General features: G+C 45.0%; 2 protein-coding genes across 10 annotated transcripts in view; one reads left to right on the top strand and one right to left on the bottom strand.

Annotated features, from left to right (window-relative positions):
• Positions 1 to 3150, top strand: part of MEGF11 (multiple EGF like domains 11) — a 254581-nt gene extending 251431 nt beyond the window's left edge. For 8 of the 9 annotated variants that reach the window (XM_051628083.1, XM_051628087.1, XM_051628080.1 and 5 more), the window contains 2 exons: positions 1 to 207; positions 731 to 3150. In XM_051628083.1, the coding sequence (XP_051484043.1) occupies positions 1 to 207; positions 731 to 891 (368 nt within the window). In that variant the 3' untranslated portion in view covers positions 892 to 3150. Of the gene's footprint in view, positions 208 to 730 lie in introns of those variants that run through there. The other variant, XM_051628089.1, reaches the window with a different exon arrangement.
• A 2407-nt stretch (positions 3151 to 5557) lies between these two features.
• On the bottom strand, positions 5558 to 24284 carry RAB11A (RAB11A, member RAS oncogene family). Its single transcript, XM_051628090.1, has 5 exons — positions 24150 to 24284; positions 16398 to 16593; positions 15249 to 15442; positions 14159 to 14239; positions 5558 to 7312 (listed from the first exon to the last, which is right to left on the bottom strand). The coding sequence occupies exons 1-5, from the start codon at positions 24187 to 24189 to the stop codon at positions 7173 to 7175; spliced, it is 651 nt and encodes a 216-aa protein (XP_051484050.1). The 5' UTR covers positions 24190 to 24284; the 3' UTR covers positions 5558 to 7172.
• Between the last annotated feature and the right edge of the window lie 62 nt (positions 24285 to 24346).

Raw genomic sequence — 24346 nt, 5'->3', positions numbered from 1 at the left:
ATTACATGAAAGAATCTGTGTGCAGCTCCAGCACTTGTTCTCTGAACAGCAGTGAAAACCCATACGCCACCATCAAAGACCCCCCCATTTTAACATGCAAACACTCTGAGAGCAGCTACGTGGAAATGAAGTCACCTGGTCACAGGGAGTCCCCATATTCAGAAATGCCAACTTCCTCGACCGCCAATAAGAACATCTACGAAGTTGGTGAGCAGGGCAGGCAGCTGCAGGTCTATTCCAACAGTTGGTGGTTCTGTTGTAGATGCTGAGTTTTCTTCCTTTCACAAGTAGCAACTGGGCACGGTGCAGGGAGACACTGGCCTGGGGGGAGGGGGTCTGTGCATGAGCATGTTGGTTTGGGGAGAAAAGCCCTGGGTGGTGGGGATGTGAGTGGAACAGCTCCCAACTCCTCCAGCTCCAGCAGAGCAGGGCTGCAGTCCCCTCTTCATGCTCTGGATTTTAGCTGCTGCAAAGTCCAACTGCAAGATTTGAAAGCATGAAAGTGTTGGTCTTTTGAAGACATTTTTTGGGAACTACCTGCCCATGGAGCTTTTGGGTGTTTTCCTCCCTGGTCTGCCCCATGTGCCATCCCAGTGCCGCCAGTAAAGCTGTGAGGGAAAGAGCTGGTTTGGGAAGCTGATCTTCTGTGCTTATGACAAAAGACATGAGCAGAGTAACTAATCTGGGGAGTGCTGTTAGAGCTGGTAACCCAGTTTTCTTTGCTTCCCAGAGCCCACTGTCAGCGTGGTCCAAGACCCCCGCGGTCGGAGTGCCAGTTACCTCCAAAATCCATACGACCTGCCTAGGAACAGTCACATTCCTGGTCACTACGACCTCCTCCCCGTAAGGCACAGCCCAACGCACGGGCCATCTTGGGACAAGCAGTCTTAAAGGGATGAACTGAACTGGTGCACTGTGCTGCAAACACAGACTCTGAGGATGCAAAAGAGGACAATCCCTTTCTGTGCTGCAGGAAGCTGATGGGACTTCAGGCTGTCTTACACAAGGACCTAATGTAACATCAGCTTGGGCCAACTGCTGCTGCATGATGTTATTTATAAAGACATTTTTCTATGGGTAACAGGAAATAATGAGAACCTCCTCCACACAGACTGGAGTACATGACCCCCAGGAAGGTGTCTGCTTTGCTCCAGGCACAAACTCTCCAAGGTGTGCATTCTAACCCTGGCTTTGCTGTAAAATAAAACACAAAAACATGCTAAGTAGAAGGACTTGTAGATGTAAATTTCAACCAACTGCATCAAGGAACCTTTTACTGTTAAGAACAAGGTGTCTATGAATACGCTGGAATGTATTTTACATCTTTCTCATGGAAATGGACATCTTTCTGACCAAAAGCAGGGAAATGTGTCATTTCACTGGAAGCCTCATTTACTGCTATCATCATGTGCAACCTGTGCAGATCATGCTTGGTAATTAGCATTGAGATTTTCATCATTATTTTCAGTACCAAGGTGTTTGAGGAATATGAACACAGACACATTCTGTGCCGTTTTTAAAACGTAACATCTTGGCAAATGTTCACTGGTCTTTGCTAATGACTTGAGTTTCAACAATGAGTCTCGCACTCAGCTTACCACACTTTCAACAAGCTACAAAATACTTTGTCACAGATCATCTTTAATTTTCCTTATACATCTCTATTTTCTTAGAGAAATCCACCTCATCTGTCAGGTGGTATCAACTGATGCACCTTCATCTACTTCCCTGGGACACTGCAGCTTTGCACAGATCTGTTTTGGATTCCTTTGCTCTAGCTGAGACATGTTGGCTTCTTTAGTCCATCTCTACAACCCATCTCATCACAATTCACAGCATGTCATTTACGACACCCTTTAATTTCATGTGCGTTACCATGTAGTGCGACCTTATCCATTGATGATTCTGCCTGAAATGTTATTAAATTGAGCTGAAACAGTTTTCTTTTTCAGCCGTTTGGGAAATAACTACCAAGGAGTTGGCTTGTGGTAAAGTTTGGGACTAAGTCACCATGAGTTGTTTTTTTTTTTCTTTACTGACCTAGAAAGTAGAATACTTGCTGTTAAGCAGTTCCTTGTAGATTTTGAGCATGAAATAGTATTGATTCTAAGTATGTAATTTTTATTAGGCAAACATGGAAGTAACAAGTTGATTGCCTCTTAAATATAAAAAAAAAAATATTCTATTGCACATTCACACGTCTGATGGAAGGAGAAGAGACCGAACCCAGCACCAACCAGTTTGCTCAAGCATGACCATCACCCCAGTAACCTGCTGGTCTGGGGGACTGGCCAGAGCAACCTTCCAGCTCTGGAGCAGCAGCTTAATCCCAGCTCCCAGTCAGCCCAGGCATCAGCCCTCACCTCGGGGATGGAACCCCCCTCTCGGTGGCCCTGCGGTGCTGCCACAAGAGGCGCCAGGGCTCAGGGAGCCCCAGCTGAGCACTGCTGGAGAGCTGGGACCCCACCGGCTGGGGGGCTTGGCTCTGCCCCCCTCTGTGCAAACCAGGAGTTCTGCAGAGAGACGCTGGAGCTGAGCCCAGATATCCCCCAGCCTTCCAGAGCAGCAGAGTCTTACGTTGGATGATGATGCATAAGTAGCTACACGAATGCTGCATGTGTGCATGGGGGCAGTGACTGATCAGCAATAGCAATTTTATTTTTCAGGAAAGCCTTATTTGAGATGCAAGCAATTATTTTGTAGGGCCAGTAGGAATATATTTTATGTACATGAATAGAAAGACTTACCTCAGAAGTATCAAGAGAAAGGCAGTTCAATAAGGAATTCTCCTGTCAGAGACCTACCTTGATACCCAGCACAAGCAGTTTCAGCTGCCAGCCTGACCAGCGTGTGTTTTGCTGTAAAGTTTGCCATGAGACTCCAGAGAGCAGGGACATGCTCAGTGTCTTCTTTTTTTTTTTTCAAAGCTGGATTTTTCAAACCAAATGCAACCATGTTCATAGAGCTTAACAGGAAAAAAAGCAAACAAAACCAACAAAAAAAGTACCACCTTCTTGTACAGTAGCATTAGCTTAGGAAACAGGCCACCCAAATGGCAATACTTTTTTAAGGCAAGACAGATTTGTAATATATTTGTTCACTGTGCAAAGGTATTCTACCTTGTACAAAATAAATTGAATTTCTCTCAAAGTGCATTTCTCAAACGTGCTCATTTGCAGACTAAAACTTCCAGCCTATGTTCAGGTCCAGGCTCTCCAGGGACTGGTCATGAAGGGGCTGTCCCCTACAAAAATAACCCCACAGGCGTGAGGCTCACAAGGCAGAAGTTGCAGGATTTCTCCCAAAGCACAGTGCTGTAATTCAGGCTGCAGTTTGGAGTTAATCTGGAGTAAGGCTCAGCTTTAAAACAAACCATAACTGGGATCCTACGTCTTTCTCACAGCTCTTCCAGGTGCTCCTTCCCCAGACGTTTAACCTCAAGAGATGCACAAACCACTTCAGCATGTGTTGTGACAGTGTTGGTGCCACCAGGGTTGTTGTGCCTCCAGGTGGGCACTGGAGGACACAGGCCAGCAGTTACCTACTGCACCCAGCAGCGATGGGACAGGACACTTGGCAGCCACCTCAGCAGGTTTGAGGGTGCCCCTAGGGAGCCTCATCAATAAATCACAAGCACAGCTTTGCAGCAGAAACTCCAGCAGAGTAACTGACTTCCAGGCAGCACAGCAGACTGCTACACGTTGAGGCTCTTTGAATATTTGTGCTTCATATTTCTAAAAATCTTGTTAACTGAAGGCCAGCATGTAATCTTTTTATTTGACAAGCCACACTCAATAAGCTATTTAAGGCTGGAAATTCATCAGGTTTGAACTGAGAGAATAAGTAATTCTAGCTTAATAAAGTATCTTTAAATCAGATCAATTCTATGTCCTTTCTGGTTAAGAGTCAGAACCTCAACTCCCACCATATGCAGGAGCCACTGGTGCTCGCTGAGCAGCTTCAGCATTGTTAAGGTTGGGACTTTCAAATAGGCAAATGACAGCAAAAGCTTTTGGCAAGTAAAGCAAATTTTGCAGCATTATACGGAGTTCCCAGAAACTCAGCAAGCTCATTCCAGGCCCAGAAGCAGTATCTGTTCTAATCAGTTGTCTCCTAATAGCAGAGAAAAGGCATTTCCATCCAGAAAGAATGCCAGCTGCAGAAAGGAATGATTAATCAGCAGCTGAAAGGGAACAATGCTCCGTGGGGTCAGTGTTCAGACAGAATCACATCTTGCATTATCTCTCCCAAAGCTCTTTGGGAAGAGCCTTCTTGTCCCAGGAGTGTCCCCCAGGCCAGGGCCAGCCGGGATGCGCAGCACAGCAGTGCTCAGTCAGGAACAAGCAGTACAAAACCACGGAACAGGAGGTGAAGCTGTGATGGGTAAGAAGTTACATCTCTGCACATACACCATTTGATTCTGCTTTAGGAAATCGACAGCTTATGAAGGCTTTACCAACTACTGCATGACAACTCTAGATTCCCTGCTGCAGCAGTAAGTACAAATCAGTTTTTGCAGTGTTATCTGTCTGAGGCCTGTTTTATGATTGTTAATTTTAAAGTGGGGAGAGAAAAATAAATAGTTCTTACTTTGTCTAACAGCCTATGTAGCCATTTCACAGCTGCCCAGGATTAAACACAGCCCCGTTTGTTGGGAGAGGAAGGAAGCCCAGGCACACGTGCAGACCCTGTGTGGGGCAGGGGGGGCTCGGCTCCCACAGCACTTTGTGGCCCCCTGGCCTCACTGTGGAGGCATCTGCTGCCAAAGGAGGAGTCTTAGAAAAATCAGGCAAAATCCAAAGCTGATGGGATGGCCAAGTCGAGCTGCCTGCTTATAGGAGTCAGAAAAGGCAACAAAGAGAAACTCATCCTGCATTTCTAGTTGACAAATTTAGAAGCTGGCCACCCCACTAATTTTGTTAATTCCAAAATATGCTCCAGTCTGGCCAGAAAAAGCTCAGAGAGCAGCTCCTGCAGCAAGCAAGGGCCCAGCCTTACACCTCATCCTCAGACACCTGCAGTGCTAAAAGGCCCCAAATTGTCCCCAGAGCCCCCAGCACTACCTCACAGCCTCTGTGTGACTGTTCCTGCAGCCAGGGACACCACACACACCCTCACGGGCAGGCTGGCTCCTCTGCACCACTTCTGCAGCAGGACACCAAGGTGGGATCAAAAAGCTTAAATCATTTTCTGTAGCAGAAAGTTATTTGCTGTCCCACAGCATCTTCTTACTGGTATAATGCGGGAAAAAAAACAAACAGGTTTGTAAAAGCCATGCCCGGGTCTGACTAGAGCAAACCCCACAGACTTTTCAGAGCATCAGTTCCCTGAAGCTGCCAGACTCCCATGGCTGTGGCTGCAGCAACCCCCAAAAGCTGCAGGCCTGTCCTGAGCAAAGAAAACAACTGCCTTACATGACCCTTTTAGTTCCTTTTCTGGGGGTACTTCCACTTCAGACTCTCTTCACAGCCTGTTCCAAGAAGCTGATGAGCTTCCAGTACATAAAAACCTTCATGCAAAATCCCAGTTCTCCCAGAAAGTGCACCCAACACCATACTGAGTTGTCCCCTGTAATTCTTTATTAGAATCATGGATGAATATATTTTAAATCAATCTAAAAAAAATAACAAATCAAAGTACAGTACATGCATAAAATACAAAGTAATTTACAAACAGATCAAAATAGCATCTTCAGAACTAATACTAGGAGGAGAAATGGATTTAAAAAAAACAAACCAAAACAAAACACCAAACCAACTGACTGACTACAGCAATGCCTTCCGTGTGCCTTACACATCATGAGCACTGCAGGACAGAAAGGTTGGGTACGGAACGCAGCTGGGGGAGCCTGCCCAGCTTTGGCTGTTCCAAGTGGGTCACATCAGAGTTTGAGCAACAACCCCTACAATCAACTACTTCCCTGTCATCGTATAAATAACTGCAGGCATTTATACAACAAGCAGCTCTTAAATACTGTCGAAAAGCAGTGCCTACAGCCCCAAGTCTCAGTCTCCAAGGCGTGTCTGGGAATGGCGCGCAGCGGGTGCCAAGCAGCGAGTGCAGCGACAGAAGGCACAGGTCATGTATCCCTGAACAAGCTGAGCAAACGGGATCTGTACGGAGCAACGAAGCACAGAAAGAAAGGCATCCAGTATGAAAACTACTCCAGATATTTTTGTTAAAAAAACTTTTACCAAATCACTGGAATAATTTAAAAATACCAGATGAAACAGAATGGAAAACTAAGGCCAGGTTGTGGAAGTTACTGTTTCATCAAGTCAAGCATGTGATTAATAAACATGGCATGTATTAATAAATGCGATATGTCATACATGACAAACCCCTTCAAGTCTGTGTGCCATGAAAGAAAAAAAGGCATCCTCAAATCCTGATACCACCAGCACTGTGGAGGCCAAGTCTTAGGCAGCACAAAACCATGCTGCAAGTTTCAGTGTTGGAGTGACCCTTGATCAGTTACACAGCTTGTGCTTTGGCTTCCTTCACACGAGGCAGCTCACACGGAGCCCCACCAGCGTCTCCCTGGCAGCCTCCCAGCAGCTGTGCCTCACATCACAACCTCCCCTGCAGCAGGTGCCAAGCCACAACAGCCCATTCACAGGAAGCAAGAACCCTGCTGCTGGTTTGCAGAACATTCTCTTTTCTCCCCCATAATATTCTATCAAAAAACTTGGCAATCTGAAGATGCAGCCAAACACATTTAACTTACATTAAAATTGCACTTCAGAACAAGGGGCACTTCATCAAGCCTTAGATGCAGTGTACAACACCTTAAGACAAGGAAAGATTGTCCTGCCCAGAGATACTTTCCTAGTTAACTTGACAGTAATTGTTTAGAGAGGATCAGAATAACATCTCCCAAGTGCTCACTAGAGGTGTCTGTGCTCTGACTAGCAGGCATCATGTAGCAAAGATCAGATCAGTTCCATCCAATTCACTGACTCAAAACCGACGAGTCGGTGTTGGGAAAATACTGCAGCCACACAGAAGCAACAGAATCATAAACACTGAAATCAAAGTGTTTTAAGACATGGAGAAATTCAGAAGGAATAAGCAGTAACTAAACACAATAAAGTAACCATGAGAATTACAAATATATTTAAATCTTGGACTGGGGGGAATATACACAGCCTTTTAGGAAAGAATGAACAATTCTATATATTCTGACAGCACTGCATCTTTGGTTTGTTTTCAGTGGTTGGAGGGACATGAATGGGAACCACGTTGTTGCTTGGAGACATATCATTTTCACGTCTGTCAGACATTTGCTTCTGGGAAACAATACGATAGATCTCTGGAAGATGAGAAAAAGCTTGTCATTATGGGTACAGCAGCAAGACACCAGAAAGTTAAGTCTGGAAGAAACCAGGCATAAAATATATAAAGATTTGGATCTACACAGGTCATGTACAGAAGAATTCACATGAAGTTCAACTGTGATGCTTTCTATATTCAGAAAAGAAAATATTTATATTTTTTGCAAAAGAAATTAATTTTTTAACAACTATTTTACCCCCCTTGAGGCAAGTGCTAGTAAATGGCCAGAATTCACAGATTTTTTTTGCTAGGAATCAGAAGCTATGTTCCCCATCAATTCCTTGTGATGGTTCCTAAGGCTCTGAGGACAGAGGTTGGTTGCTGACATATCCACAGACAACAGCAGGATTAAAAAGAGCCACTGAAAGTTTCTTTCTCTGATAGGACTGCAAGGACAACTTCTCTCTCTCAGCATGCCTGTCACATCCACTAGCTTGTCTACCACCCAAGCAGTTTTAAATCTTCAGGAAAAATTGAATATTGGGGCCCAAGACAGGAGACTCAGCCCCTTAAGCAGCACACAAACCCCCTACAAAATTTGCTGTGTTAGTGCAGCTAAATTTCAAAATCACAGAGAAGAAACACGGGCTGCAGATGAAGGAATTCCAGCATAAATCAGAGAGCACAGGTTAACTGCCTGTGCCTCTCCCAGCACGCTGCCAAGTGGGGAATGTTGCACACCTGCACTGAAGCCTAGCCCAGCTTCCTGGGATTTTGTTAGTGGCCAACATGCTGCACACAAATTGTCCCAGAGTAGCTACAAAAGCACTTACTTCAGCTGCACAGAAGAAAAGAATACAGCATGTGTAGCACTTCACCCCCAGAAAAGAAGTAAAGGATACGAAAATACAACATGGGGAACTCATTTGCAAATTTGAGTTTTAAACCTCAGTTTAACAAGTTTGAAAGTGCTTTAGATTCAGCAAGAAGCTGACCCTGAAAGGACAGCCTCACATCTTCTGCTTTGCACACCAGAGAAGCCTGCTGGCAGCAAACCACAGCACCACCAAGCAGCAGAGCCCCTGAGAGAAGGGAGTTGATGCCCACACCCACTTTGCAGGCTCCAGGTCACTGCCCTGCTGGAAGGTTTCAGATAAGCCCAGGCTGCAGAAGATGGTGTCTGCACTTCATCCTCCTGCAGAGCAATGCAGGGAAGAGCCCAGCTCACAAACAACCCTAGTGAACCAAAGCAAAGGTCCAGGTTCTTTTGGAGGTCTCAAGTCTTATATGAGCTGGATAATGACTGTCCAAACACACACCTCGCCTGACCCCAAACCAAGACATGTCTTTTCCACCAGCAATTTGTCATTAGTGAGTAGTTTTTGTTTAGAATTTTAATGAGCTGCTGCTTAGTTCACATCCTGACATCATTTCAGTACTGGAAATTGAGCAACCTTGTGCAGAGAGGTCCTCTTTGCTGCCAAGAACTGATCACACAGCTAAGTGTCTGCTTTTACCACAATGAGAAGAGATGGCATTGAGGAGCTCAAAGGGATCCCTGACAAACGAGGCTTGAAAACCTTGCCCTTGATGCAACAAGCCTGCTCTGATTTCAGCTGCCAACACAAACAGATGCCAGGTGCTCCCCAGGAAGAGCAAGAGCAGGGCTGCGCGCACCCACGGGGCTGCTGGCAAAATAAAAATCTCTTGCGTAGATGCTGTGCTGGAGTGTGTAAGTGACATGAGTCTTTGCAAGTGGCCTTTGGAAAGAAACTGCCTGTTGGGCCTCCCAGCTGACAGCTCAGACTCAGACAAGGATAAAGTGTTGAGAAAACTGGATTTTACATCCACATTCAGCTACAGATCAAATCACAGAGGAAACAAAAAGAGCTGCACACGTAAAAGGACTTTCTTATTTCACCCTTTCTTGAGTTCACTCTTCTTTCCAGCAATCTTAGGCAAAAGTAACTTCACAAGTTCAGTGAATCCCATGAAATCAGATGTCTAAAGCAACCTGCAACCCCATGTGGGAATTTGCAGATAAAGACCAGCCTTGCCCTGTGGCAGGCCACTCGGCACTGCTCAGCAGAGAGCCTGTGAGCAGAGGCGGGAGGACCACAGCTCCTTTCAGGGTCAGCTTCTTGCTGCATCTAAAGCACTTTCAAACTTGTTAAACTGAGGTTTAAAACTCAAATTTGCAAATGAGTTCCCCATGTTGTATTTTCATATCCTTTATTTCCTTTCTGGGGATGAAGTGCTACACACACTGTATTCTGTGCAGCTGAAGTAAGTGCTTTTGTAGCTACTCTGGGACAATTTGTGTGCAGCACGCACTGTTGGCCACTAACAAAATCCCAGAAGAGAGCTGCTCTGCATTCTTCAGGACAAGTTTGCTGCTCCACAGCCCTGCCCCAGCTCAGAGTAGACAGTTCATTTCCAAGTGCAGAAAACTGCCTGTTCCTATTCAATGGAGGCACCTGCCCACCTTCTTTACTGCAAACCCTAATAGCACCTTCAGCAGCAGCAATTCTGTTTTCCAGAGAACTTCCTGGTCAAGTTCAGACTAGTCCCTAACACAAGCCATCACATAGTTCCTTCACCAGGCAAGGACTCACAGCAGGGTGCCCTCTGTATAGCATCCTCCTCTTCAGCAAACAGCCCTGAAGCCTTAAAAGCAACCTTAACAGCACTGACTCCTGATTTCTCTGTCTACCCGTTCTGACTCTGGGAACATATTCCCATGATCTCCATTTCCACAGCCTCCCCAGCAGGCCTGCAAGGATATTTAGCAGCTGTGCTGTTGGATCACCTTGCAGCAGCCCCAAGATTGTTGCTCACTGTCCCTTTGCCCTCCTTTGCAGCGCAAACCTTTGTGCAGCTACAGAGCACTGCCCTAAATGGAAGCCTAAATGCCTCAAGCCTGCCTTTCCCTGCAGGGAGCAGTGCTGGCATGAAAGGGGAGGTGGGAACAGCTTAAACCTGCTCTCACTAGGGCAAAACACCCAGCAGCAAAGCCTGCACTGAAACTGGTGTGCACCAGGGCATGCCAGGCTAACGAAGACGTGGTTTTTAATGAAGACACTACACTTTATGCTGTGCTCAGTAACTGAATGAGAGCTTATGAAGAGCACATTCAGCAGAATGCATCACTGCATAATTGGTCACTGCGTGAGACAGGCCTTGCAGTGTAAGAGCTGGGAACAAGTGTCACTGCTGCCTAGGAGGGCCATGTCCAGTCCCTGTCTGCTCAGCCTGCATTCATGTTTCATTCCTTTTCAGGTGCACAAAGCCAACAAGAGGAAATCCCAGGATTTTATTTTTTTTTACATTGATGCTCTGCGATGTTGTTTCCTTGGAGATGGGATTCCTTTGAGATGAAATGGCAGCAAAATGCAGCACAGAAACAGAGACAGCACAGAGCTGGGCAGGGAATGGAGGCAGACTCCAGTTTACTTTAAGGATGTTTTATCCTGCTGTGAATGCTCAGAGTGGCTAGGATTATAATACCAGTCTCTCCTAATTGCCAGATGATACAAAGCAGCTTTGTGTGCACAACAATCAGTTCTTGAAATCTAGGCATCCTACAACAGAAGAATTTGGATAGGGACCACTACTCTGAGCAATAGGAAAGAAAAGGTCCCCAAAATCTCATCTGGAAACCACAGCAGGACAGGAAGCCCACTAAATTTAAGATATACCATCCTCTAAAAGTCCTTCATAATACAGAGAGAAGAAAGAAAAGCTTTCTCCCCCTTCTTCCACCTGTAAGAACAGCAAATTACATACTTAGGCTGTGTGAACTATAATGGATCCATATTTCCCATGCCCAAAGCCATCCATTCAAAATGGCTTAATCTGAGGATCTAGGTGTGGATAAGTTTACAGACCCAGCTACACTTCCAAGGGAAGCACTTAAAATTCCCAGCACTGTCCCAGCCAGACCAGCTTCAGCAAGGCTGGAGAAGAAAGCAGTTTTGCTACAGCAGCCTGGGATGTCTCTGCTGTAGAGTTCCCAGCACTGCAAATACTAGCCCAGCTGGTGCAGCAGCATGCCCTGCCCCTTCTGTCAGACACCTCCACTGGCAGCCTGTGGCAAACCTGCTGGCTCCACCAACCTCCTTCTTCAAAGGACAGGGAGCATTCCACCTGCAGGCACCACACTTGGAGGCAGCCTTGCCAAATACAGACTACCCAAGATTCTGCAGGGTCACTCGGAAAGCCACATTCCTCAGATGACTGCTCCCCTCTTTCCTTCAAATCATTAACAGAAATCATTAACAGAAAAAGCCAGCTGTGAAGTGTTATCGAGAAGTTTATTGGCAGAACATTCATCCTTAGCATGCCAGTCACAGCCAAGATGGAGCCAACCTGCTGCTAATGCATTATTTACTTCATCTTTATCTCCCTGAAACAGGAGCTCCTGTCTGGAGCAAGCCACATGCCCACTAATCAGCTAAAGTGCTTCTTCCAGCATAGTTGAGCCAGTTCCTCCTGAACAAGAATCCTGTCCACATACCCAAGAGCTCTGAACCCAAAACAATACCAGAGCAACATGCAGGGAACACCAACGTTTGTGGAAAAGCAACAGCCTCAACAATCTGTCCACCGTTTTAATCTCTTGTTCTCCCATTACAGACTGTTCTCCCTTACAGAAAAATTAAACTAGAGAAAAATAATCAAACCTCTGCCAGTGAGAATGCAAAATAACTTCTGGAATAAAAGGTACTGTTGGAAACATATGAGGAGAGATAAAGCAACAGCCCAGCCTGTGCCCAGAAGGTAAACTGCTTCCCCATGGCAACAGCAGTATGTCCCCAGGGTGTCACAGCTCTGTGGCAGTGAGGCAGCACCCAGGGCAGGCAGCAAACTTTCCACCTTTTCAGCTGTCACTGTTAAGAGAACTGAATGGTCCAAAAAGAGATGGGGCAATCAGGTGATCAGTTACTATTGGCTATGAGAGCCACCTTGGGAGGGGATAAACAATGTCTGATAGATTTCCAGCTCTGTTTTATTATATTCCAGCTCTGGTGCTGAAAGAGTATGAAAGCTAATTAACTAACATTCATCTGAGAGCCCTGATCCCCTCTGTAAACCAAAAGCACAGGCAGCAAGGCTGTTCAACTTTACACAGAGTACATCTGGCCAGAATCTGACCTCAAAATTCAAACTGGGTGCTTCTGAGATGAGAGGGGCTACCAAGGACACGTGCATAAAGGAAGAAGTGTCAGGTTTTAGCAGTTACAAGTAAGCAACAAAAATGTCTTTCTCCTGAAAAATCCATGTCCAAATTCATGAGGATTTTGACAGGATTGCCTATAGGTAGGTGAATGAAACAGGAAATCCAGCAGGCATCCCAGATACAATCATATTCAGCCACTCCTTAGCCATCCACCCTCTGATAGCATAATTAGTTAGTCACGTAGGGAGTAAATGTATAAGCCAACATAATTTCTCTTTTTTTTTTAATTTGTGCAATATTGAGTTACAACTAAATGACTACACTGAAGTTAAAAGGGAACCACATGGTTCAGCTGAAGAGGAAACAAACCCAAGTTGCAGTCCCAGTATTGCAAGAAGCAGTGAGCTTACAAGCATCCCTGTGCACTGTTTATTCATCTGACATAGATACACCAGCTTTCCTGCCAATAATTTACTGTAAAAAGCACAACGGAACCAGGACCTAATGGATGCCTCTTAGCTGCCTCCTCACCTGCATGTTCCAGTATCACTAGCAAGTGCTGTTTGGTGTGTTTTTTTTTAAAAAAAATTAAATTAGCTAACAAAGAGGAAAAAAAAAAATCAAAACTAGATAGGTGCCAATGTCACAGCACTGAGATCTGATTAAGACAGCCACACAGTTTAGAAGTGGGGCTGCTGCTCATAGCAAGCAGATGACGTAGCCTGGCATGTGCTACACTGGGAAGGAGAGAGTTTAAATTTGCAACTGGGAAACATGTTGCAGGCACTTGCAGACAACTGAGAGGCTCCCTGGCACAGCTAGAACAGAGAGACACCAAAACAGAGGAGTCTCAGGTGTTTTGAGGACCCAGACTAGAGACTTGGAGGGGCATTTGCAAAAGGTGGGAATGACAAAACTCAAAAACCCACACAGCACTGTTGTCCAACTGTGCCCTGGCTACAGCTGATGGGTACACAGCAGTACAAATGTCCCATGACAGCTAATCATTTCCACCAATTTGTGAATTCCTACCCTGTCCTTTATAAGCCATGGTTAAGTTAAGGTCTCCCACATAGCTCCAAGTTGAATGTCTCAGAGTCTTAACAATTTTGGTCTACCTAAATAAAGGGTTTCAACCAAAAGGAAGTACTTTATCCACAGAGCCTAAGAAATGCAGCACTCACTGTCATCACATTAGAGGCCACAAGTCCAGCCAGGACTATGAAATGCCATGACAGTGACTACCCTGCAGCTCAGAAGCCATTATGTCTCAGATTACCAGTAGTGTTCTAAGACAGGTTCTCTACTGTTTCATCCTTCTCTTGGCAACTGCTATGGTCACCAATAAAGACAGAAACAAACTAGATTGACTTTTCCTCTGATAAACACTGGCTGTTTTAATTTGACGCTTGCCTGAGACAATTCTCTCCCATGGGCACTCCCTACACCTTAGACAAATGTGAAGCTGAAACACAGACTGGGCTGACTAAAAAAATCGGGCAGATCAAAGTGAACCAGGACTCATTCCTGAGTTCAAGGCTGATCTTCCAACTGTAACACTTTGAAACTGGACCCCAAATCTTATGGCTGATAAGAATTATTAAATAGCAAAATTTAAAACAATAGGCAGGGAAATGCCTATTTGCATCATATCTGAGCAGCCTTCTGCCCTTCCCCGTTGAAACAAAGCAGTGGATGACTCACCTGTCAGAATAGTCTGGAAAGCTGCTTCCACATTTGTAGAGTCTAAAGCAGACGTCTCGATAAATGACAAACCATTCTTCTCTGTGTGGACAGAAATACTGTAATTAGACCAGTACATTACATCTCTGTTTGCCATCTGGAAAAAATTCTGTACCAGGTTATATTTGTGGTGTTCCTGATGAGATGCACAGGTATCAAGTATAAAAAGTTGTGGGTTTTTTCACCCTTTACGTGATTTGAAAGCAACAGCATCCAACACCAATGTTAGAATTTACCCTCCTCCCCAAGCACGGGGCTCAGTCCAGTGCTCTGTTACTTTGAGGCACACCTTCCTGCACCACTGAAAGTGAGGACTTGCTGCACTTTGAAGAATTGTGTGAGGAAGCTTCCTGGGTTTTCTTGAACCTCAAAGTTTCTCCACCTCCCACCTGCTAGAATGTCATGGCAGCTTACTTAACAGGGGAAGCCACATGGGAGGCAGAGGAAAGGGGAAAATTATATTCCCCCACCTGCAGGCAGGGATCCTCACTGCCCAGAAACTCTGCAAAAGGAACTACAGCAAACCTTAATGTAAGAAACCAGTTACAGTCCCAGATGAAAGAAATTTGGCCTAAAACAATGCAAGATTTACAGAATCTAGAATTATTTTTCACAGATAATTGTTAATTATCTAACAAGAGTCAAAAGCCAGTTTAATGAAAGTCTGTTCAGCCACAGGCATCTGGGCAGGGCTCCAGATCAGTTGGTACAAAGAATACACAGATGCAAAGCTACCACCATACAAGAAACTCCAACCTAAAGCCACAGGCAGAGTTTCTGCAAGAAAAGCAATGCACAGGCAAGAGAATGAATCTGGTTTGAAATCTTCGAGTGCCTCTGGCCTATTCTTGAAACCACACCAGCATGCATGTTCCACAAGGCTTCCTTTCTGACTGAACTAAATGGAGGCAAACACCAGAATGTGACACAGAAGAGGATCAGCAGCAGTGCTCTCTTTCCTCCTACCCACACACTCGTGCAGCCAAGACGGAGCAGACACATTCCCCAGACAGTTAGCAATAGGAAATAAAATTATTTTGAGCTCACCAACCTGCAAAAGCTCTGGCTTCATCTGTAGGGACTGCCCTCAGGTGGCGCAAGTCACTCTTGTTTCCCACCAGCATGATGACAATGTTGCTGTCAGCGTGGTCTCGCAGCTCTTTCAACCACCGCTCTACGTTCTCGTAGGTGAGGTGCTTGGCAATGTCATAGACCAACAACGCCCCCACAGCTCCACGGTAGTACCTGTGGGTGAACAGACATGTGAGGAGAACCAGCAAGAAACATCATGATTAAAAGAGACAAGTTACTGTGCAGAAATGGGAAATGGCTATTGCTAAGACAGCTCTACAAAAATTAAACATCCAGGAGCAGGGTATGTGGGACTGCAAACAGTGAAGTAAAGCATCCAGACTAGAGTTATGCCACAGGGCCACCAGAGCAGCAGGACAGCTCCGAGTCTAGGGAATAGGCCAAGCCCCATGGTTGTGGGTAGAACCCTGGATCCCAAAAAAGAAGCTCTGGAGTCTGTGAGGAGTTACTGTCACCTTCAACCTTTGATCTATTCCTGACAAGTCTCCCCCACCCATCACTGTGGGTGCAGTATGGGCACAGCCCGTGGTGATAAAGAGACTTTAGAATGACTCACTGGATCATAAAAACGTCAACCTGATCTATTCCCTTTACAAAAGGCCACAGCTGGTATCCTTTCAGACAAGGGAGAGGCAAAATAACACACTAAAAAAGAACCAGACTGTGTTCTCCCACCCCACAACTACCTCCAGCTTTACTTAAATCCAGCTTTGTCTATGCTGTTTTTTCCCAATTAAATAAGCACACAAAGTGAGCAGTCTTTCCTTGCTGCTACAGAAGGGTTTCTGGTCTTAGTTTACCTCTGATAAAAACTCCTTGATAATACTTTATCAATCACTTGCATTGAAATGAGTCTCTCAAAGCTCTCACATTCTAGGCTTGAAATGCCTCCAGTTACATATCATGAGAGCACTAAGCAAATCAGTTTGTGCAGGGACACACTATATGAAGTGTCTGGGCTGAATAATATTTAAGCTTCCTCTCATCATAGGTTGCAGATTATTACATGCTAAAATACAAACACCTCCTGTTTGCAGCTTCTGAGGAACTGAAGAGCCCAAAATCACCCCCCTGAGCAAAAGCTTCAGCCATAGAAACAGTCACTCACGCTGATGTTATAGCTCGGTATCGCTCCTGCCCGGCTGTGTCCCAGATCTGAGCCTTTATTGTCTTCCCATCAACTTGAATGCTTCTTGTTGCAAACTCTACTCCAATGGTGCTTTTGCTTTCCAAGTTAAACTCATTGCGAGTGAATCGAGAGAGAAGGTTACTCTTGCCTACTCCAGAGTCTCCAATAAGTACAACTACAAGACAAAAGTGACATGAGAATCAGATTCCAGATGTAGACAATACACTGACAATCACCTGCAAAAAAAAAAATTATTTTCCAGAATGAAGGGGGAAAATATGGCATAACTATCACCCTTGTAATGGGTCTACTGTCTAAGTCTTGCTATTTCTAGAAAACCAGAGCTGCCACATTCACCAGCATTTTGACCTTAGACTCGACTTTTACTTGTTACATTCCAGTCTCTTTTGTCCAACCTGGAAGAACATTCCTCCTCCAGTAAGAATATACATGGCTGTCACTGCAAAATTTGGATTTCACACTCTTGTAACAACACTAGAATGAAAAAAAAAACAAAACAAAAAAAACACACCACACAACCAGGCCAGAGCCTGAAACTGCTCCAAAATGTTGCTGGGGTATTGCTGGGCCTCAGTCAGAGCCACCATCCACTCCCCCTTCCCTAGCATCAGCGCCCAGCAAACTAACTGGGGGGATTCAGCTTGGCAAGACATTGACAGAAGGTTTAAAGATCAGTTCCTACAGGAAGAAAAGTGTAATGAGGATTTGCTGCAATATCCTGTAAGGCCGAGTTGAAAGAGGCAAGTTTAAGTGTAACTTAAAACTCACAAGCGAGATGCAGGCCATTGGATGAAACACATTCACACCCCTGAGTGACACCAGGAGCCTCTGGGGAGGATCTTAGGCCTTTAAGGAAGATAAGGTACTGAACTGGTAACAGAAGGAAATGGAGGAAAAGAGGACAAGTAAGATCCTTGAGAAGAAAAGCTGATAACTTTTAAGTTTGGCAGTGAATCAAGGCCAGTGCAAGTAAAGTGCACACTCGGGTGACAAAAAAATGCTGTGGCTATGCTTGCTTTGAAAAAACAGAAATACTTTCTCAGTAACATACATCATTTAACAGTTAAGACACTGCAACACAGTGTTAAAGATTCTGTGTGGTACAACAGAGGAATGAGTTCACCAAACACACTGAAATCACATGAGAAACCCCCACCGAGTCTCAGTCTAGCAGCACAAATACTCCCATCTGCTGCTGCATGGCACAGCAGCCCTCTGGACACCATCTTCTATTTAAATAATGCAAAACAATTCTGATAAATGGGATTTTCTCTGACTGCAAGGGCAGAGCAGTGCCTTTTAAACACCCTCCAATAAAATGAAAACTGCATCAAATGCTAGCTTCAAACCTGGACTTGTGTAGAACACTTCATCAAAACAAACATCTTTCCAGCTTCCTCTGCCAGCTGACTCAGCACACAGCCAGCCAAGCTACAGAAGTTGCATCAAGCACAGAGTGGCTGGGTTAACCCCTCCTTTTTCTAAAGATCACCAGTGCAGATAGGTGGCAAGCAGGTATGCTGAATGCAAGCAGGGTTCAGCTTTCCTAAGCAAGAGGTCAGCACCACTCAGCACCAGCTGCCCTGCCACAGCCCAGCAGCTTTGCTGGCACACCAGACACTAAACCACAATAAACTCAGTGCAGGGGACAGGGCACCTGGTTGCATCATCACCACCAGGCAAACTGCCATAGCTTTCCACTTTCATTGGCAAATAAGTTCTTCAATATTATTTTGGCGGGTTTAGGTCACAGTTTTAGATGACATCATATTTGTATTCACTGGGATGTGTTACAAACAGCAAGTTCCTACAAGGGAAAAGTTGCCAACTCCCTTTGCACACTTTAGTCCTGCCACCACCCAGCATTAGCTCTGCCAGCAGCCAATAACTTCCCTACACAAGAACAGTCCTCATACATCATTTCCTCTTCCCAGCAGGATACATCACATACCTGTTAAGTATTCCCCTCAACCGTATTTGTGTTGTTCAGTGCGTATTTCAAAGCACAGCTTCGGAGCCATTTAACAATACCAATAATTTTAATTCCTCTGCCAGGGTTTTCTTCCCATGCTGCTTATGTTCTGAATGGTTTCCAGCACCAGATTAATAAGTCCCAATTAGAAGAGGAAAGAATTAGACTTTCCTCCTTGAAGTCAGCCATTTCCTCTACTTAATTGGGCCACAGCAGCTCCTCTTAGACATGGACACAAGAACAACTTGCAATGTCAGCAGGCGACTAAGACTCCTCATGCTTTTGCATTTCTGCCAGTCTGAGCAAGTATCACTCTTTGAATACAGTTATGAACTGAAACAGCTTTAACAGCCACTCAGAGTATTAATTTTGCTTTCCTTACCAAACCACCTCATTTTGATATTTTATACTACATAGTGTTCCCATTATATTCTTAGCCTAGCAATACCGTAGGAATGACTCTAGATGGCTTGAGTCCCACTCTAACTATCCCAGGCAAACAGTTTCTGGGAGGGAAATGACATTATCTAGTTTCATGTTGAAGCTAATTGTTCCTGCACATGCAGTTTTATTCGGCTTTTCTTCCAGAAACTCACTCCTAATGGTTAGAAATTGCCTTCTAATTTTCAGAAGAAATTAGTGGTCAGCTGATGGTGGTGTTCGTGTGCCAGCATTGTCCATTAGCTTATTACTTTCTTCTCCCAGTGGTGTTTACACTGGGGTATGTACAGAAAGCAACCACCTCTTCTCTCAGCTTTGTTCTGCTAGCTAAATAAGCCAGCCTCTCAAATGTTTCCTTATAAACAGACCATCCTTTTCCCAAAACATCCTTCCTACTAATTTTTCAATTTCTTTTCCACACACATTATTCTAGGCAAGATCTCCCTATGACATATACAGGGACTTCAATATTTCCATGTCTACCAGACATACCTGGAGCTGGAATTACCTTTTCCTGACCATATCACATTGATGGTTCAGTCTGCCTATGATTTGACCTAATTATTCTAGCTTTTATAAAGTTGACAAGCTCTTAATTTACCAAATTCCTGTGAGTCCTCAGGTATAAAACCTTACATTGGGAATCCCACTCCATTTGGAGGCCTGCAGTCCTCATCAGCCCTTCCCATGCTAAGCTCTGGCTTTCTCCTGTAGCACCCACCTTTGCATCATCAGCAAATGACATCAGTACTGGAAGAGAGGAACATCTGGAGGAAAGGTTTAAGCAAGTTTAGCCACAAGACCTATTCTTGAAAATCTCAATAACTTTCTTTGGACCAGCACCTTAGAAAGCTCTGCAATCAGGGGAGATTTGTATTGCCACATTCTGAAAGTCATGAAAGTGATTTTCCCTGCCCCAGGTGACTACAACTAACCAGTCATTTTTACTGGTTTAGTGATGTGCCAGTTCAGTACTTGCAACTGCCTGCTTTAAATCAATTCATTTGACTACCTACAGCACTAACAGCCTTAAACCCAAAGGTTTAAGACAAGCATTTGGTGGGGAAAAAAAAATAAAAATAGTATGAATTCCACACTTGTGTATGGATTTCATTCTGTAATTCCAGTTTTACTTCAGTAGAAGACCAAGTAAGAATTCCATTTCCTAAGTTGCAGGAAAAATAATTTAGAGAACTATGTCAAGAAAATATTATTAATTTTTGACCAACATTACAGCTCACTCAGTTTTTTATTTCTGTTAAACAACTAATAATGTATTTACTCAAAATTTCAACTATCTCATGAAATATGTTATTGACAAACTAGTCAGGTTGAAAACAGAAAGTCTAGTTTGTATTGCCTATGGTAAGAGTTGTTACACAAGTCACATATTCCACCATTTAAAACAAGTACATGAGCACTAGGGAATTACAATTCCTAAAAACACTCACCTCTACATTGAGCTCTGCTAAGAGAAAAATAAATAAAGGACACATTTCCACAACTCCCAGAAGAACATCTCTTCCTGCCCACTTCAGTTGGAGTTTAAAGGAAACATGAATGAGATTACCTGATTCTACGCCTTGCAGGTAGTAGGTGATAAACCCAACACGACCATGTCGTACATCAATCCACCTCCCCACCTGTGCCCCCGTTTTAGTCACCCATTTCCTGTCACACAGAGAACTGGCATCTCAAAGGCACTTTGGAGTAGGGATCACTCATTACCTGTACATACAACACATAACACAGAGCTGGGCCACCAAACACCTCTGCAGTAAAATGGCCACACCAGCAGGTTTCTTACAGCACAAAAGTGCCTCCACATCTAACACAGTGAGGACACAGGGCCTGCTACTACTGCCAAGCCAATAGGTGTCTTGGAACCATTTTCCCCTAAAAATTTCTCTAAACACACAAGAAAAGAAAAGAAATGTTTTCTAAAACTCAAACCAACCATTTTATTCTGTTTCAGAGCACTTCCATCAAAGGGAAAAGCTGGAGAAATTAACATGAGACAAAGCAGAAAACAGACAGCTGAAATTGGAGTTTTGCTTAACAATAAGCTGAGTGTCACTGCAGGTCAGGTCCATGTTAAGAAATGAGAAATCTGACCCCAAATCCAGAGTTCCAGATGGTCAAGGTGCAGACACAATCCTCTCAAGCTTTGTCCGTAAGAACCACTGGAGACATCTACAAGGGAGGGCTACTTCAATAACAACTCATCTACTGCAAGTATGTTACTTTAATGAAATAGAGTAAAAAGTTCCTGCATTTAAGCCAGGCTTAATTTATTAAGTAATAAAGTAATATCCTCTTTTTTCCCCTCTCATTAAAATTAGAGCAAGATTTCTACGAAGTGGACTTCATGCATCTGAAGTTCCTCAAGTCCAGCGCTGGGAACAGTAGGAGCTGCTCTCAACTAAACCCAAAAGGTATGGAAGAATACAAAGATGTGTAGCTGGACAAGAAGAATTTACCAGAAATTGTCTTTTTACAAGCTAGGCTTAGGCTTTAGCACATGATGAACTGTTGCAACAGGGTCAGGAGAGGGGTATTTTGTACCAGGTACTAAGAATTTATGGTACAGCAGCATAGATGAGCTCAGCTTACATCCAGCAGCAGAGTCAGCCAGATTGTGACCTACAGCTGCTGTCAGTGGCTGACAGGATAAAACCAGAGGTCTTGCATAAATAGACATGTAGCAGTTTAACTTCAGAGTAGTAAAAGGCAGCTACACTAGAGCATATCACTCAATTATTTTAAACCAAGTCAAACTCTGAATTCAGTTTCACCAACCTACCACACCCTTTCAAGTTCATGAACCCAGGAGAACTGTCCTACTGGATTAAGGGTCCTCATAGATCAACACCCAGCCTGTCTGAGAAATATTATGTGTGACAAAACAGGCTAATCTTTGTCCTGGCAAGCCCTTGCATCTTCAAACAAGCAATACCTTCAGACTTCCCACTGTAACCATCACACTGAAACGCCCCAATAGACATTTTTCTGCCCCTACACATTTGTGCAGCCTTTCAAACCCATTTATAGCATTTACAGCAATGCACCACTCCAAAATTTGCATATGCCTTCTGTAAGACTTTGTCCTTTTGTTTCCACCTGCTAGTCAATAAAAGAAGCATTACAGATATCCAGGGAAATCAGACAAATAGTATATACTTATTTGCCCATACTCCTCACTGTTTTAGTTTTGATAAAACTGTACATCGGTATAAGGGATATGAATCCAGTAGGTCTCTCTTCTGATTATTTTTATGCCCTTCTCCATAATTTTAATTCTACAATATCACTTTCAAAATGGGCATGCCCATCCTGCCTGCATTTCCCAAAAAAATTCTCAGTTTCAAACATCAGCTTAATGTTCCCCCTTGAGTTCTCATTTCCTTTGCCAAGTTTCTACCTACCTCATGCTTTTTTGACCAGTGTCTAGTAATGACACACTCATTTCAGAGACCTACTTCTGCAATAATTTAGATATCATTCCAGAGTGGTGACAGCTTTTTTAGAACCACCTCTGCAAAGTTACAAAAGTTTCCACAATTTGTATTGCTCTGCATTTGTTATTTCAGCTGCCACATTAATCCCAGTTATGTGACACTGCATCCCCTTCCTGCAGTCTGCTTCAGCTCTGCAAAACCTGAATTGCTTCATCTTCCAACACCATTTTCATAACTGCACTCCCAACAGCTTCTATAAACTCATCTAAAGTGAAGAGACTTTAGGAAGGGCAATCAATTAAACTAGCTTTTAAATTTTCTATATAGTTGGATCCCAACTCTAGCATTTCCCAATTACATTAAGGAAGCAAGTCTACTAAAAGATAGGAGCTCTCCCAACAAACTCTGCCTCACTGATATTCTCAGGTCTTCACAGCCAAAACATTAACTGTAAGCACGCTGACAGAACAGTATAAAAAAGTAATGCAATGGTTTTGATAACTTGTACACGTAAGTGCCTACAATAAAATTGCTTGATGTGATTAAACTAGTGGTCAGCAAGGCCCTTGCTGCCACCTGAGGTAAAAGGCCCTTCCAGGTACTTCCTGATTTGATTTTAATAGCAGTATGGTTGACTGATTTATAGTTAGAAATAATGCCACTTCCACATGGCAGTTAGTTAAAGCAGGCAACAACAAAATAGGCAGTTCCTCAAGGCTATTACAAGAGCTCAAGGACAGAAAAAAAAAAACCATTGATGTTTCCTTTTACCTAAGTTTCATGACAAGCACTGGGTCTCTCACCATTATGATGTAACAAGCAACACTAAATCCTAAATTCAAATTTACAATACTACATGACAATAAACAGCTATTTTTTACAATACTTTGCTTGCATTTGCAGTCAGATTAAAAAAAAACACAAACCAAAACAAAACTGGACAGTCAACTTCAAAGCGTTATCATTTCCATACACGACCCACAGCGTATTTTACCAGCCTCTAGAGCAGGCTGGCATTTTGCTCTGTGTGAAGACCGAGTAGTTAACTACAACCTGCAACATTTTAACCCAGCTCGCTGCTGTGGGGCAGCAGTCCCGGGAAACAAGGTATTCCCGCCTCTCCCTGCTGGGTCCCAGGACTGGAGGAGAAACCACCGGGTGTGAAGCACCAGTCACATTCCCTCCTCGCGAAGGGCTCAGAACGCAGAAGGCGGCAAATAATGCTACTTAATGAAATCAGCTGCATCATCTACCAAAGCTAAGCATGTCACCCATTCACTTTACAGGCCTGTGGGAAAGACAGCAGCCCTTGACAAGCCCGGACATCCCCTCTGGTGATCTCTGCTCACCATCCCAGCAGGCTGGAAATCGCCTCAGCCTCCTCAGGGAGCCGAAGCCTCGGACCAGAGGCAGACAGGTCAGATCACGGCTATGGAAACCAGCCTGACGCTCTGGGCAGCGCCCGGGGGCCGGCAGCAAGGCCCAGCACAGCCCGGCCATCCAGCTCCAGAAACACCCGAGCAGATGTCGGCGAAAGAAGCGCGGCCCCCGCCTCACGCCGGCAAGGCCGGCAAGGGGCTGGCCCGAGCCCCCCGCCCCCGTCCCCGCCCCACAGCTCGGTCAGGCGGCCTGGCCGGGCAGCGGCAAGCGGGCCCCGCACCCCGGGCCCCGCACCCCGCGCTCGGGGCGCTGAGGCGGCGGCAGCGGCGGGAGCGGCCCTCTCCACAGCCCGCCCGAGGGCTGGCTGAGCTGAAGAGGCCGCTCCCCGCCCCCCGCCAACAGCCCCTCAGGAAGGTGACCCCGCCGATGGCCACGGGGACGAGGCGGCGCGGCCCTCACCTTTGAAGAGATAGTCGTACTCGTCATCGCGGGTGCCCATGGTGGGGTGCGCCGGGGGGAGGCCGAGGACTGCGAGCGGGAGCCGGACCCTCCCTGCAGCCGCCGCAGCGCTTCCGCCCTCCGCGCTCTGCCCGCCCACGGGCGGGCCCTTCCGGGGCAGCTCCCCGATAAGTGCTGCCGGGACGGGGCCGCCCCGC

The sequence above is a fragment of the Apus apus genome, chromosome 10 (assembly GCF_020740795.1).
Source record: "Apus apus isolate bApuApu2 chromosome 10, bApuApu2.pri.cur, whole genome shotgun sequence".
Taxonomy (NCBI): domain Eukaryota; kingdom Metazoa; phylum Chordata; class Aves; order Apodiformes; family Apodidae; genus Apus; species Apus apus.
The sequence above is the reverse complement of the archived record's forward strand: the minus strand, read 5'-3'. Positions and strand labels throughout refer to the sequence as shown.

Bases quoted from the DNA above. Each gene is read 5' to 3' on its own strand.
- RAB11A (XM_051628090.1), bottom strand. From the start codon at position 24,189: ATGGGCACCCGCGATGACGAGTACGACTATCTCTTCAAAG. The intron at 15,443-16,397 runs GTGAGTGACTGT...GTTCACCCACAG, and splicing joins TACCGAGCTATAACATCAGC to GTACTACCGTGGAGCTGTGG. The intron at 14,240-15,248 runs GTTGGTGAGCTC...CTGTCCACACAG, and splicing joins TGAAGCCAGAGCTTTTGCAG to AGAAGAATGGTTTGTCATTT.